We start from the raw sequence: 13,447 nt of genomic DNA, 5'->3' as shown, positions 1-13,447 counted from the left end.
TTAAACAATCCTGAAATGAGAGTGCAAAGAAAAGAAGTGAATGTCGAATGGTATGCTTCCTATGCTTCCACTGTGATAACAGCAACCACATTGCATCATATAAAGGAAGCCCTGCTATCAACAGAAAATCCAATGTTTGTGGGAGAATGGGACATTTCATAGAGAGCATGTCAAGAACATAAATGGAACTTTAAACAAAAAGTAGCCTTGATCTCTGAGGAAACATCTGTCTGTGATTCTAACAGTGAACGCTAAATAAAAGGTACCAATACAATGCCTGAGTACAGAAGGCAAATAGTGCCAAGGATGAATGACTGAACAAACATTCTACGTGTGCCTTACAGTTGTTAGATGAGGAATTAAGGTCATGGCTGACTCAGGGTGCCCATTTACCATCATTAAGAAAGAGAGGTCTGACTCCATGTTGGCACACAAAATTAGCTCTCTTTTAGAACCGGATGTGAAAGCGGTCACTTTTGCCAAATGCAAAATACATTTCCTAAAAAACTTTCCAAGTAAAGTTGAATTCAAGGGGACATCAACTCTGATCAAAAGCAACGTGGCACAAGAGGGAGTGTGGATGTTTTAGCTATTGCTGAACCAGATCCAAGCCTTCAGATCTTTCAGTCACTCTCTAAAGTACTCAACAATAAATCAGGGAGGCTCAAGGGGAATGTGCACAGACAAAAACTACGAGAGAGTACCATCCCTGTGAAACAGGATTTGAAACGAGTACACCTTTTTGTCACAGTGATCTTCAAGCCTTGTTAGAGACTCTTTTTTTAGAACCAGGTGTGAAAGTGGTCCCTTTCGTCAATTGCAGGATACATTTTCTAGAATACTTTGCTCTCTGAAGTACTCAATAATAAACTATGCAGGCTCAAGGGGTATGTGCACAGATTAAATCTCCAAGAGGATATCATCCCTGTGGAACAGAATCTGAGAGTGGACTTTTCTGTCGCAATGATCTTCAAGCCTTGTTAGAGGATCTCCAAATTAATTAAATTATAGAGGAAAAGGGGTCACTTGATTGAATTTCGCCTAATGCCCTTACTAAGAAGATAAATGGCAGTTTGCGCCTCTGTCGATCTGAAGTTTGAATGCTTTTCCCATCATACTGTATTCTCTACCCTTGATTTGAGACAAACCTACCACCAGATTGAGTGGACAGAGGAATCTGAACCACTAACTGCTTTTTTTTTATTGTAATGTCTGTTTATTAAGGAGAAAAAGAACAAACAATCAAGCAAATTAGGGACTCATGTCCCGAAGAGATTATCCATAGCATAATATCACATTCAAGGCTATACCTTATAAAAATAAAGAAGTGGCAACCCACCGGGAATACAGGCCACGCTGTGTAAAAAGAAAAGGAAAAAGAAAAAGAAAAACAAGAGTCACAGTGGCAGGCCTTTGCCAATGTAAAATCTGTAGCTTAGAGGAAGGGCTATGTGGACCGCCCCTTTAGATTTCAAACAGTATCTACTTAATCCCAGGGTCAAGAAGAAACATTTGGAGAGAACTGAAAGGCAAAGACTATATCAATTGGCCTGTGGGGAAACATCCCCCCCCAAAAAATACGCAAATAGATCCCGGTAGGGGCCAATAACCATTAGCCTGGTTGTGGGCAGGACCTTCCCACCAAACGTTAAAGGCATCTTCAGCTATAGAAAAATTAGGAAGTAAATGCTGAATGCATAAAACAAATAACACAGAACAAAAAAAAAAAAGAAAGAAAGAAAATGACTGATCATAGAAAACCATCTAAGGAAACTTCCCTGCTGGAGAAATAATCGAAGGCTGGATGCGCCCCGGGAATCCAGGGGCTAGGGCGGGGGCCAAACGGGGAGCAGGTGTCGAAGAGGCATGTCTGTGGTGTTGGGGGGTCATTCCGGGGGTTCTGGTTTACGACCCCTTGTGAAGGGCTCCAAGGAATCCTCAAACAGTTGCAGGGCTCTTAATCTGGGGGGGACCATGCGAGAATGCTCTGTCCTAGAAAGTTGTTATATTAGGGGCTGCCAACTGCGCTCAAAACGTGTGTCTGTATGGTTAATATGCGCTGTAAATAATTCCAAGGCCAAGACACCCCAGATCCGAAGAAACCAAACAGCGATAGGGATGAATGTGGTTTCTTCCAATATAGAGCAATAGATTGTCTAGCTGCTCCCAATAGAAGAAGAATGAGGTGCCACTCTGCATTCGTCATGGCTGTCAGCGAAGTGGGTTTAATACCCAAAAGTGCCACCAATGGGGAAGAAGCAATCGGGAAGCCCACCACCTCCTTAATATGACTTGAGACCTCTTTCTAAAATAGAGTAAGACCGGGGCATGACCACCAAATGTGTACGAAATCCCCTCTATCTTTCAGGCATCTCCAGCATGTCGGGGGGAAGTTAGGGAACATCTGGTTAAGGCGAGTCAGAGTGTAATACCACCGTGTCATCAGTCTGTAAGCGGATTCACACTGCGGGTTTCCTCGGTACACCCTAGGTATGTTCCTCCACAGTTGAGCCCACCCCTCCGGGGGGATATCCTCGTCTAGATCTATGGCCCAACGTGACTGGTAGGCATGTGGTGTTGGAGGTGAGGTGTGTTGTAAAAACCGAATAGGTTTTAGAAATGAGACGCCTTGAACCCTCAAACTGGCGGACCAGAGATTCAAAGGGGGTGAGTTGCCTAGTGGCCTCCTGGGTATAGACCTGGGAGCTAAGCCAATGTCGCAGTTGGTAATATTGTATACGCGCCCCCTCTGGAAGATGAAAAAGCTGTTTACATTGATCAAAAGTGTGTACGTTAGTGCCATGAATGAGATCTTGTATGACTTGACAGTCACTGTCCGACCAGGCTCCAAATGTGTGTGGCTGGAGAGCAGGGGGAAACGCAGGGTTACGCATTATAGGTGTGTTAGGGGAGGGGAACGTTGTAAGACCTCGAGATACCGCCAATCTGTCCCAAATGTCTTGAATTGTACGCGTAGGTGTAGCTAGGTATGCGCTGTGGTGACTGGCCCCTCTCGGAAGCCATGCCAGATCCCATAGGGGTCGACATGCCACCGCCCGATCCAGGTGGAACCAGTGCTTTTCGCTTTCTTGGACTACCCATTCTGAAATAAATCGGAGATGACAGGCCCAGTAATATTCCAGAAGATTAGGGCAGGCAAGACCACCTCGGCTCCGTGGAAGCATAAGGATCTTATTGGAAAAGCGGGGACGAGATTTCCCCCAGATAAATTTGGTTGAGTCCCTCTGGAGGGCCAGAATATCCGCTCGGGATATTGGGGTGAGAAGGGTTTGAAAAAGGTAGAGGGCCTTAGGGAGAAGAGACATTTTAATGGCGTTGATGCGTCCTAACCATGCAAGGGGGAGGCCTTTCCATCTGCGCATATCCTCCCATATGGATTGCCTGTATCTGGGCCAGTTAGCCGTGGTACAAGTCGAGAGTGTAGGGGTTAGGTCAAGGCCCAAATACCTGACCGACTCGTTAGTCCACTGAACGGGGATCAACCCCCGTAAGTGCTGAACTTCCGCGGGTGGCAGTGTTAGGTTAAGGGCATATGACTTGGCCAGATTGATCCGATATCCGGAGGCGTCCTCAAAAGACCTTAGAAGTGTCGCTACGGCTGGAAGGGACGTAGACGGTGAGGTCAGGGATAAAAGAAGATTGTCGGCAAAGAGAGGGGCTTTATGTTCATAACCACCCATGGGGATACCCCTTATAACCTGGTCCCGGCGTAGAGCAATAGTCGGGGGCTCCACCACAAAAGCAAACAAAGGCGGAGAGAGCGGGCACCCCTGTCTAGTGCCACGGTGAATAGGGATAGGGGCCGTACAACGTCCCTTAAACTGGATAGGGACAGTAGGTCTCGCCTAAGAGGCCATCAGTTTAGAGATCAGCCCAGGGCCCAAGCCCACCTTCTGAAGAACTGCCCGGAGAAAGCCACAGACCACGCGGTCGAAGGCTTTCTCCGCATCAAGGAACACTAGACGAGCCGGAATATTCCTAAATCGCACCTTTTCCATCAGATGAGCTAGCCTGTGGATATAATCCACTCCCTGACGTTGACGAATAAACCCCATCTGATCAGGGTCAATAAAACCCGGTAGATGTAGTTCCAAGCGGTTCGCCAGAATTTTGGTATATATTTTGGCGTTGGTGTTTAATAGGGCTATGGGACGAAACGAAGCGGGAAGGGTATGGTCCTTACCCTGTTTGGGAATTAGCACTACTTCCGCCTCATTCATTGTAGGAGAGAGACCCGAGCTGTCAGTGAAACTATTAAAAACATGAAGCAAATGGTCCCAAAGTTGTGGATTGAAAATGTGATAAAAGCCTACAGTCATACCGTCAGGTCCGGGCGTTTTGCCCATCACAAGTTGCTTTAGGGCTTTAGCTATCTCCTCATGGGTGATAGGCTCATCCAGCAATCTCGTAAAATAAGGGTCAATAGGGTCCAGGGACAAGAGGCAAGAAAGTCTGTGACAGCGTCTAGTGAGCAGGGGGAGTTTGCATATAAATCCCTGTAGAAGGCTTCCAATTCTAGGCTTTTGTCAGCCTCAGAGATGGCCCAAGTGCCATCCCGACGCTTCAGTTTAGCGATGTGGGCCTGTGTAGTCTGAGTTCGGAGACGTCGCGCCAAACACGTCCCGAGCTTATCCCCCCATGTAGAACTTCTGTTTCAGAGTAAGTAAAAGCCGCTCTGCCTTGTTGGTGCGATGTAAACGCAGTTGACCGCGGAGTTCGGCAAGAAGCCGTTTGTTACGGAGGGAAGGCTGGATATGATCCTTACGTTCGAGATCTTTAATATCCCGGGAGAGAGTAGATTCTACCAATCGAGCCTCTCGGGTACGAGCAATAGAGATAGATGTGATGGCACTACGAATAGTAGCTTTGAAAGCGTCCCAACGAATGTCCCTAGGGGTATCAGAGAGAGTGTTGGTAAGAAAGAAAGCCTCAATCTCTTTCCGAAGGTCTGCTATATCGACAGGGTCCCGAAGGACCCGAGGAGGGAGCCGCCATTGGGGTAAGGGCTCCGTACATAGATTAGGGAGCTGAAGCGCCAGCTGGACATGTGCGTGGTCCAAAATGGAGATATCTGAGATTTCCGCGTTACAAAGCATATGTATCAAGGGAAGGGAAAGAAAAAAATAATCTATACGAGAATATGAGCGATGTACGTTGGAAAAAAAGGAAAAATCCTGAGAGTCCGGATGGAGTTGTCTCCAGGCGTCTATCAGGCCAGAGTCAGTGATGACGTTACACAGTGACGCCGACATCAGCCCAGATGAATGAGGCGCTGATGCTGTGCGGTCACAGTCCGGATTCCAGACCAGATTTAAAGCCCCCCCAAGGACAATCGGAGTTAGTGTAGATTGCATAAGATCTCTAAGATGCAAACAGAGGTATGCATCCTGATTTTGATTAGGGGCGTAGACATTTATGAATGTTAAGGACCACCGCCCCCAGGTCATGTGTGCTTTAAGGAATCTTCCCCCGTCATCTGCTACAATCTTGGTGGTCGCTGGTCGCCAGCCCGGTTTAAAAAAGAGTGCCACCCCACCCGTCTTAGAAGAGGAGCATGCCCAATATTGAATGAGATATTTAGTGTGTGGCATACCGTGCGTGTCTACAGAAAGCAAATGAGTCTTCTGGAGGAAAATCAAATTAGGATCCTGATGGAGCAGATATCTCCACACCAGAAGGCGTTTATTAAGGGAGTTCAACCCCTTTACGTTTAGAGAGAGAAATTTAATAGGGTTAGTCATAATGCATAGAGGGAAATGCATTAGCCCACACCCGCAGGTTGGTAGTCAGAACCCCTCGTACCACCCAATGGAGCAGCGCTCCCAGTATAGAGCCATAGCAGGGTCTCCTGGCCGCAATACCACCACTCCACCTTGAGTCAAATCCCCACAAGTCAGCCTGAGAAGTTGCAGCAACCCAGCCCCCAGCATGTGCGCATCTAAAGGAAGAAGCCATAAAAAGAGAAAGACAAACATATGGCCAACTGGGCCAAATGCTGACAGAGTCTAGTAGGAACAGCCCGGGATCACTCAGGCCGGCCATTCAGCAGAAGTCACTCTCCTATGGGACTCTGAAGAGGGGGGGTGGCAGACACACAATAGTCCAAAGGTCTCCGCTGTCCGCATCCCGTAGTAAAACAGAATAAGCAATCTTCAATCCGGCCACCGGGCCTGAGTCTTGAATCTTGTCAAAATTAGATCCAGGGTTGATTCATTCCATGGTTGATCCTTTAGTGTGAGGCGGCGATGGCCGTAGAGAGGGTGAAGCACTCAAGGAACGGATGTGGGTGACAATGTCCTGCTTGGTTTGCGACAAGTCGAGCCCCTGCAAACGGTATTTAGATTTAGGAGGAGGGACAGTAGACCAATCTGGGCGAAGAGCAACAGCCTGACGCTCCCGTGAAGAGGGGAGGTCATCATCATCAGAAGCTACAGGGAGGTGAAGGAACCTCTGCGCTTCTCTCAACGATCGGAGAATTCGTCTTTTGCCCTGCCTGATGAACATCAGAGCAAAAGAGTGGCCCCATTGGTACTTGATATCAAGGTCTATTAGTTTATCCGTGATAGTCTTGAACTCCCTCCTCCGTCTAAGCGTAGCGGGAGCTAGGTCTTGAAAAATCTGTATGGAGAGGCCGTTGTAAGAGACCGATTTGATCCCCTGCACTTTTCTCAAGATAGATTCTTTGTCCATAAAGAAATGGACTCTTGTGAGAATGTCTGGGACAAAGTCAGGGCAATTACGAGGGCCAGGAACCCAGAGCGCCCAATCCAGCAGGGGCGGGGAGGCGTCTTCATTCTCCCAGATGGCATGCAGGTGGTCCACCGTATATGTTAAGATATCTTTCCCTTCTGTGCCCAGCAGAACTCCACTAATTTGTAGGTTGTTCCACCTACTGCGGTTTTCCAAGTCCTCCTGTTTTAATTGTAGGGTTATGTTTTGGTCTTCAGTGTACGACATTCTTTTCCAGAGATGCTCGAGGTCTTCCGTTCTGGTGTCCATCGTGCGTTTGAGGGCATCAACTCTGCCCCCTATCTCCGTGACCTCCTTGCGTATGTCTTGGAGCCCAGCTTTAAAATCTTGCTGAAGCGAGCCAATCTCGTCTTTAATTTTCTGTAAGAAGGAGGACATGAATGCTTGCGTAATTGGCACATCTAATGTGGGCTTCCCAGAGGACATTGTTGAAGAGTTAGGACCCTCCTGTATCTGGGGATTCGTCTTGGACCACAGAGAAACGACCGGGTTATCTCGAGAGGTCGCCGAGTCTGCGTCCTTGTTGGCCTAGTGCTTAGGTGGCATAGTGAGGATGCCCATGGAAGCCAAAGGTCCAGAACCAAGGAGAGGAAGGAGGGGAAGCCCAAAGGAAGGCGGCAGAGGTGCGACGAAGGGCAGAAGTCCAGCACTGGACGTAATGAATGGTCCACTTATGCTAAGATCAAGGCCAAGGAAGAGCACATAGCGTGCTAGAGCAGAGGCAGGAGCTGGGTCAGAGCAGTGCCTCGCCGAGGCTGCAAACAGAGTGGAGCCCAGGCGGAATGGAAAGGCTTCTAAGCAAGAGTGTTCAGGTAGCACTTTTCCAAACAATGAGCTATGTCAGAAACCCACACTGATCTCCCCGGTCCCTGAATAGCTAAGGCGCAGGGTTCCAGCAGGCTCCTATGCGGGGGTGTGGAGGTAGAGTTGTGTAGCAACCACCATGCACAGAGAGCGCACTCACCAAAGCACACTGGTCAGTATAACAATGTGCAGCAAAGAAGAGCAGTTAGGCACCCCCTTGAGTCCCTCACCACCAGCAGACAGTCCGGGTTCAGGTCCCACACAGCAATTGGCCGGGTAAAACAGTGAGAGGCAGCACACCGGGTCCAGGGAGAGAAAGAGAGCAGCTACCGTGACTCAGGGGAGGAGGCCTCTGTGTGCTGCCAGAAAGTCCTAAACATCAAGGGGGCCCCAGGGAAATGCCAACAGAGAAAGTTCAGCCGGAAGGGGGCACAGCCAGGCCAGAGAGAACAAGCAATCCCTCCACCATCACAGAGGGCCCCCACTGGAGGAGCGCTGTGCCCAGACTCACTGCAACAGTCCTCACTTGTGGATGCCTCACAAGGCCAGGAGGTTCGTAGTAGCCTTTGGGCGTGAGCCACAGGAAAGCAGGCCAGGAGTCCGACCAGATGATGGCTGCACAATGCTGAGCAGATAGGTACACTGGAAGCTCACAACCGGGTGGTCCCCGATGGCCGGTGCGGAGGGCCGGGAGGCGGGGCCTCCAGCACTGTCGGTAGGGCGGGTGCCCTCCAGGCACAGCAAGGCCTCAGGGAGCCAGTCAATGGAGTGCGGGGAAAGAGAGTGAGGTAGGACTCCACAGGCCGCCAGCCAATGCGGCCGTTATGCCCCACAGGATCTGCTCTGCGGTGTGCCTCAGGGCAGGATGGGCCACTATGCGGAGTAGACCTGGGCCTTCCGCAAAGTCGAGTGGCCGGGATAGCAGGAAGCAGTCGGCCCCATCCCGAGGCCCGAAGGTCGAGGGGCCCCTGTCAATATGCAAGGGGCCGGAGCGTCCAAGGGATCGGGGCCAGACTGGGGGGTTCTTCCGCACAGCAGAACACCTTCAGTCCACGGAGGCAGGGTCAGAATCCAGCCGATGGGCCTCCGCCGCCGCCACTCGCCAAGATGGCCGCCAGCGAGAGCCGAGCCACAACTGAAGAAAGAACGCAGCCAGGGCAAGTCCGCGGAGCGAACTCCGCCAAGAATTCGCACACCACTGCTCCACCACAACAGGCTGTGTAACCCGGTGCAATTCACAGGTCCGGTGGCAGCGGATAATAGCTAATGCAGGGCACGTGGAGCAGAGACCCGGAGAGAAGCGTCTCACTCCATTTGTGCCAAATCCACGCCCCCCTAACTGCCTGTTCGACACTGTCTGGGTTGTGCTAATATCATAGGATATTATGTGTCTTACTTAGGCAGATGTTAAAACGCTGCCATCTTTTACTTTGAACACGTTTCTTACATTGCCTTCCCTTTCACATAATAACCTTTTGCACACATTTGTGTGTGTGAAAATGCTGGATTAGTTTCTCTGAAACTGCTTCCCTTACAATTCTGCTTCCCTTAACATTATCATGACTCCTTGAACACCACGTACAAGGCCTCGACACACATTGTGCAAATGTCATTCTATTTTTCTTCCATGAGGTGACATGGCTATCAATAGACCATAACAATGCTGACTTGGACGGGACTCACAAGGATGCTTTTCATTATAGATAAATAAGCATTTCTGGGTTTAGTTAGAGGAGCACTTTGCTGTCATAGTGAGGTCTCTACACGCTGAAGCTTTGGCCCAGCAGTTTGCTGATATCTTCGCAAAGGTGTGTAGCTCACGACCAAGACAAGGACTTACATTCTTTCCCTTCAGTTCGCCAGGTTTGGATCATCCATTACGGGGATTCTTGGCAGAACACATACACACACGCCCTAGACACTTAGGTTAGGGACTGCATAGTAGGAGTACGTCCAACTTTCTATATTGTTTTATATGCCTGCATATATACACTGTATTAGCACAACGGTGGAGCTTTTTATTCTATTCACTGTCTTGGTGCTACTAATCACTTTTATCTGCTTCTGTCTATTGATTATAGCAGCACATATATTTTATACAAGAATCATGTTGGTTCAATGAACATTGAAAACGTCCCTCTGTGTATCCCTTGTATATTTCTCTGAGAATAGGAGAGCATAAGTAACTGAGAGAAAGAGTTCTAAATCTGTAACCATGATGCCTGGGGGGGATCACGGTTGTCATGTTCAGTGGTTGCCAAAACCATTTGCTACCCACCTTGGTTTAGGTGTACTTATGGTCGCACTATGAGCTAGCTTGCCTATAGGACAACATATCCTGAGGTGGAGCATAGAATTAGTCTGACACCATCCCAACGGTTATGCCGTCCACAAACGTGCAGTTCTTACCTCAGGGTGGAAACTACACGACAAGGATGTCATTTGGCCTTGCGTCTGAAGAATCTGTCTTTCAACGAGTCATATTTCCCTTCCTCAAGTTTCTGGAAGGATAATGTACTTCCAAGATGACGCTCTGTTTTCACAAAAACTAAAGAACAGCATAGGAATGTTGCGTCCAAATTCTGGTCAGTGTTGATAGAAAAAAGTTTGACACTATCACCATAAAAGTGCAAACTGTTCCAAAGATAAGAGTATGTAGGACACTCAATTTGGCTCAAGGGATTGTGCCCAAACAGTCCTTGGTCAAAGCCATCAATACGCCTCCACCCGACAACAGAGAAGTAATGTTGTTCACAGGTTTGGGTGTGTACTACCCTAGTTTTCCTGAAAACTTTGCAGGTCACAAGTAACTTTTCAGAATACTTTTGTCTAAAGGGGAAGATTTTGCATGGAAGGAAGAACAGAAGGAGGCATTTGAGGAAGTAAGCAAATTACGTTGGCTCACAATTGTACACTTTTTTCCTTGAAAAATAATGTAATATTTCTGTAGATGATAGTTCCTATGGAATGGGATCTGTCTGTCTTGCCCCAAAAAGTAGGAGACAAGGAATGGTAACCTTCAAGAATCCTGAATGAGACAGACAAAACAAACGTTTTTATACCGCGTGAACTCTTTGTTTGTGTGTTTCTGAAGGAGGGCATTAATCATTTCTGTAATTGTATTTGGTATATTACGTTTAGATTGCAGGAAAATCATGCTCCTTACCTCAGGCTTGTTTTCCTCATTCCATTAGCCCTCTCCCATCACCTCCATCCATGTCTCCAACTCTCCTCTCCTCCCAAGCCTTCTCCCCAGTCTCACTTTCCATCACCCTCTCTTCTCACTTTTTCTACCTCTTTCCATCCCCTCTATTTCTTACCACTACACACCCCTGCACTACCTTGTTACTCAGTACTTTCATGACTCTCACCTACACCACTCTCCCACTCCTTTAACTACAGCCACAACATACTATCCCTCCAATACTATGTTGCTCACCACTATCAGAGGTCTTATCAAATAATAGTACCCCTTTAGCTGGTCCCTTCGGCACTCTATGCCCCCCTTTTCTCCTCTGGCCACCACTTTACATGCTACTTTCTTCAATTCCATTATATCTCAATGAGTCAAAATCACATACACCTACGCCCCTCACACTTTCTCTTCTCCCTCCACTCACTTCCTGTAACACCTACATTAGCCAAAACTTCACTTCTACCATCATTCACCTACCTTTACATACAACATCCATCATGACACTGTAGTCACCCACACAAGTGGCATTGAGACATGCTAAGTTGTAGTTCTGCTCTCATGTATGATTGGGAAATGTGGATGTGCGCAGATGATCTTGGGCCATTGATCATAATTAATCATAGCATCACATCATACTTGTTACTACATTCCACCAAGATCCTAACACCTCTCTTCTTCGCATACCACATAATTCACCCTTATGCCCTAAACACAAATTTCATTCACAATGCCTCTGTCCTTCACAGTCTCTAAAGCGCAAACACATCAGCACATCATACATACCACAAACCCAAAGCACCACGAAGCAACACCAGACTGTGTAAGACATCACACTATAAGTCAACCCACCAGCAAGTCACATCAGAGCATACAAGAAAACACTACACAAACACAGACCATGGTTTACCGTTACACCAGCCCACTACATCAAATAAAATCAAGCTAACTTCTAACATTCCACTCTTAACCAGTGAACAACCACCAAACACTGAGCACTCTGACAACCATACTGAATGCTCCTCATCGCGCACAACAATCACTAGCCAGGAGTGCAACCCACCTCTTCACCAAACGCGAACACCTTAACACATTTTTACATGTTTAACATAACAACACAGCCAAACCTATATAAAGTAAAAGAAGGTTACAACCCTAAACATCCTATAGTTGCATGACTACTCATACACATGCTAACCTCTCAAATATACAACCTCACACCCTCGCCACAAACCAGCAAAAGTATTGAAGGACCCCCTGTAGGAGAGTAGGATCTGCACTTGTGTTGCCCCCACTTTTTTTCTGATGTATACACTGGTTTCTGGCTATAGCCTGGCTGGGTCCCTGCTAATCAGGGCCCCAGTCTAACTGATCTCTCTAAACAACTTGGTGTGCATATTAGATGCACTAGTGATTGGATACTGTGGTACCTTATGAGCCCCTAGCATATGGTACCTTAGGTACCTAGGGCATTGGTACTTCACAGGCCTACCAGGGGCAGCAGCATGTATTATGCCACCCCTGGGAAGCACTCACAATCTGACACCACAGGCCTGCTACTGCAGCCTGTGTGAGGTAGTTTTAGCACTCCTCACGGAGGTATAGGTTCCTATATCTCACCATACACACACATATAAACCTATCAGTTACCCCTATGGTAGGCCCTATCAATCCCAAGGGCAGGGTGCATGGTTTACTATGTGAGGGGGAGCTTCTGCCTGAGCAGGACCCCTCTGCAGCTGGCAGAGTCTATTCTCTGCTGCTGTTTGTGGGTGCGGTTAAACCATATACTCTTAAGTGCATTATAACCTCGCGGTAAATGCTAACTTTGGAATGACTGCATCAAAACATGTCGTGTTTGGTGTCAAACAACTTGGAATCCTACCACCACACCAGTAACTGGTGTGGGAGTAGGATCCCACCCTTGTAGAGGGGACGACATGTACCCACTGTACTACACGGTAGGAATCATCTAGAGCCCTGGCATCACAAAATGGATGCCACCAGCACAGACACCGGGCAGCCCTCCTGCAGCTGACCGAAACTCGCAGTGGAGGGAGCCCAACAAAGGGTTTCCTGTCACAGGGAGGTGTCACCACCTCCCAGACAGGATTTAGTGTATTGGAGCTGGGTGGGTGCACTCTTAGAGTGCTTTGAAGTCCTGCACTGGGGGAGCAGTAGGCTCCTCTGTGCATATGCCAGCTCAAACCGGTTTAGGGGCTACCTGCCCCTGCTCTGGCGCGAAACTGGACAAAGGGAAGTGGGTGTACCCACCCACTACCCTGACCCTCCTAGAGGTTTGGTCATAGAGCTAGTCCCTCCCATCTTTTCACTGTAAGATACCACACATTGCCAATGCAATTTAGATTACACCTGGACGACGCTCTACTAAGAAGAATCCTGGCCCTTCGACGTTCCACTATCTCTGGAAGACTGAAGAATCTCCCTTGGAGTCAAGGAGTGACTCCCCTGCTTGGCAGGCACCAAAACTCTTCAACAACGGTTGCAAACTTTACCACTCCCGCCGGAGCCCGAAGTCCCTGCGTCCCCTGAAGCAGATTTCCTGACCTCCCGACGGCCATTTTGAGTCCCCAGCGAAGCTGTGGCATCTGGACCCCACGAATGATGAGGAACAGCAATACCAGGGAACGGTGCACTGATTTCCGGTGCAAGCCCTAA

General features: G+C 48.3%; 1 protein-coding gene across 1 annotated transcript in view; it reads left to right on the top strand.

Annotated features, from left to right (window-relative positions):
* The first annotated feature begins 8,682 nt into the window (after window positions 1-8,682).
* LOC146870994 (uncharacterized) overlaps window positions 8,683-13,447 on the top strand; it is a 112,444-nt gene continuing 107,679 nt past the window's right edge. Inside the window, exon 1 of the mRNA XM_085646112.1 lies at window positions 8,683-8,732. Within this exon, the coding sequence (XP_085502238.1) occupies window positions 8,683-8,732 (50 nt within the window). The remainder of the gene's footprint in view (window positions 8,733-13,447) is intronic.

This window comes from Triturus cristatus, chromosome 1_1 (assembly GCF_964204655.1).
Source record: "Triturus cristatus chromosome 1_1, aTriCri1.1, whole genome shotgun sequence".
Lineage (NCBI taxonomy): Eukaryota > Metazoa > Chordata > Amphibia > Caudata > Salamandridae > Triturus > Triturus cristatus.
This window is presented reverse-complemented; position numbering and strand designations above follow the sequence as displayed.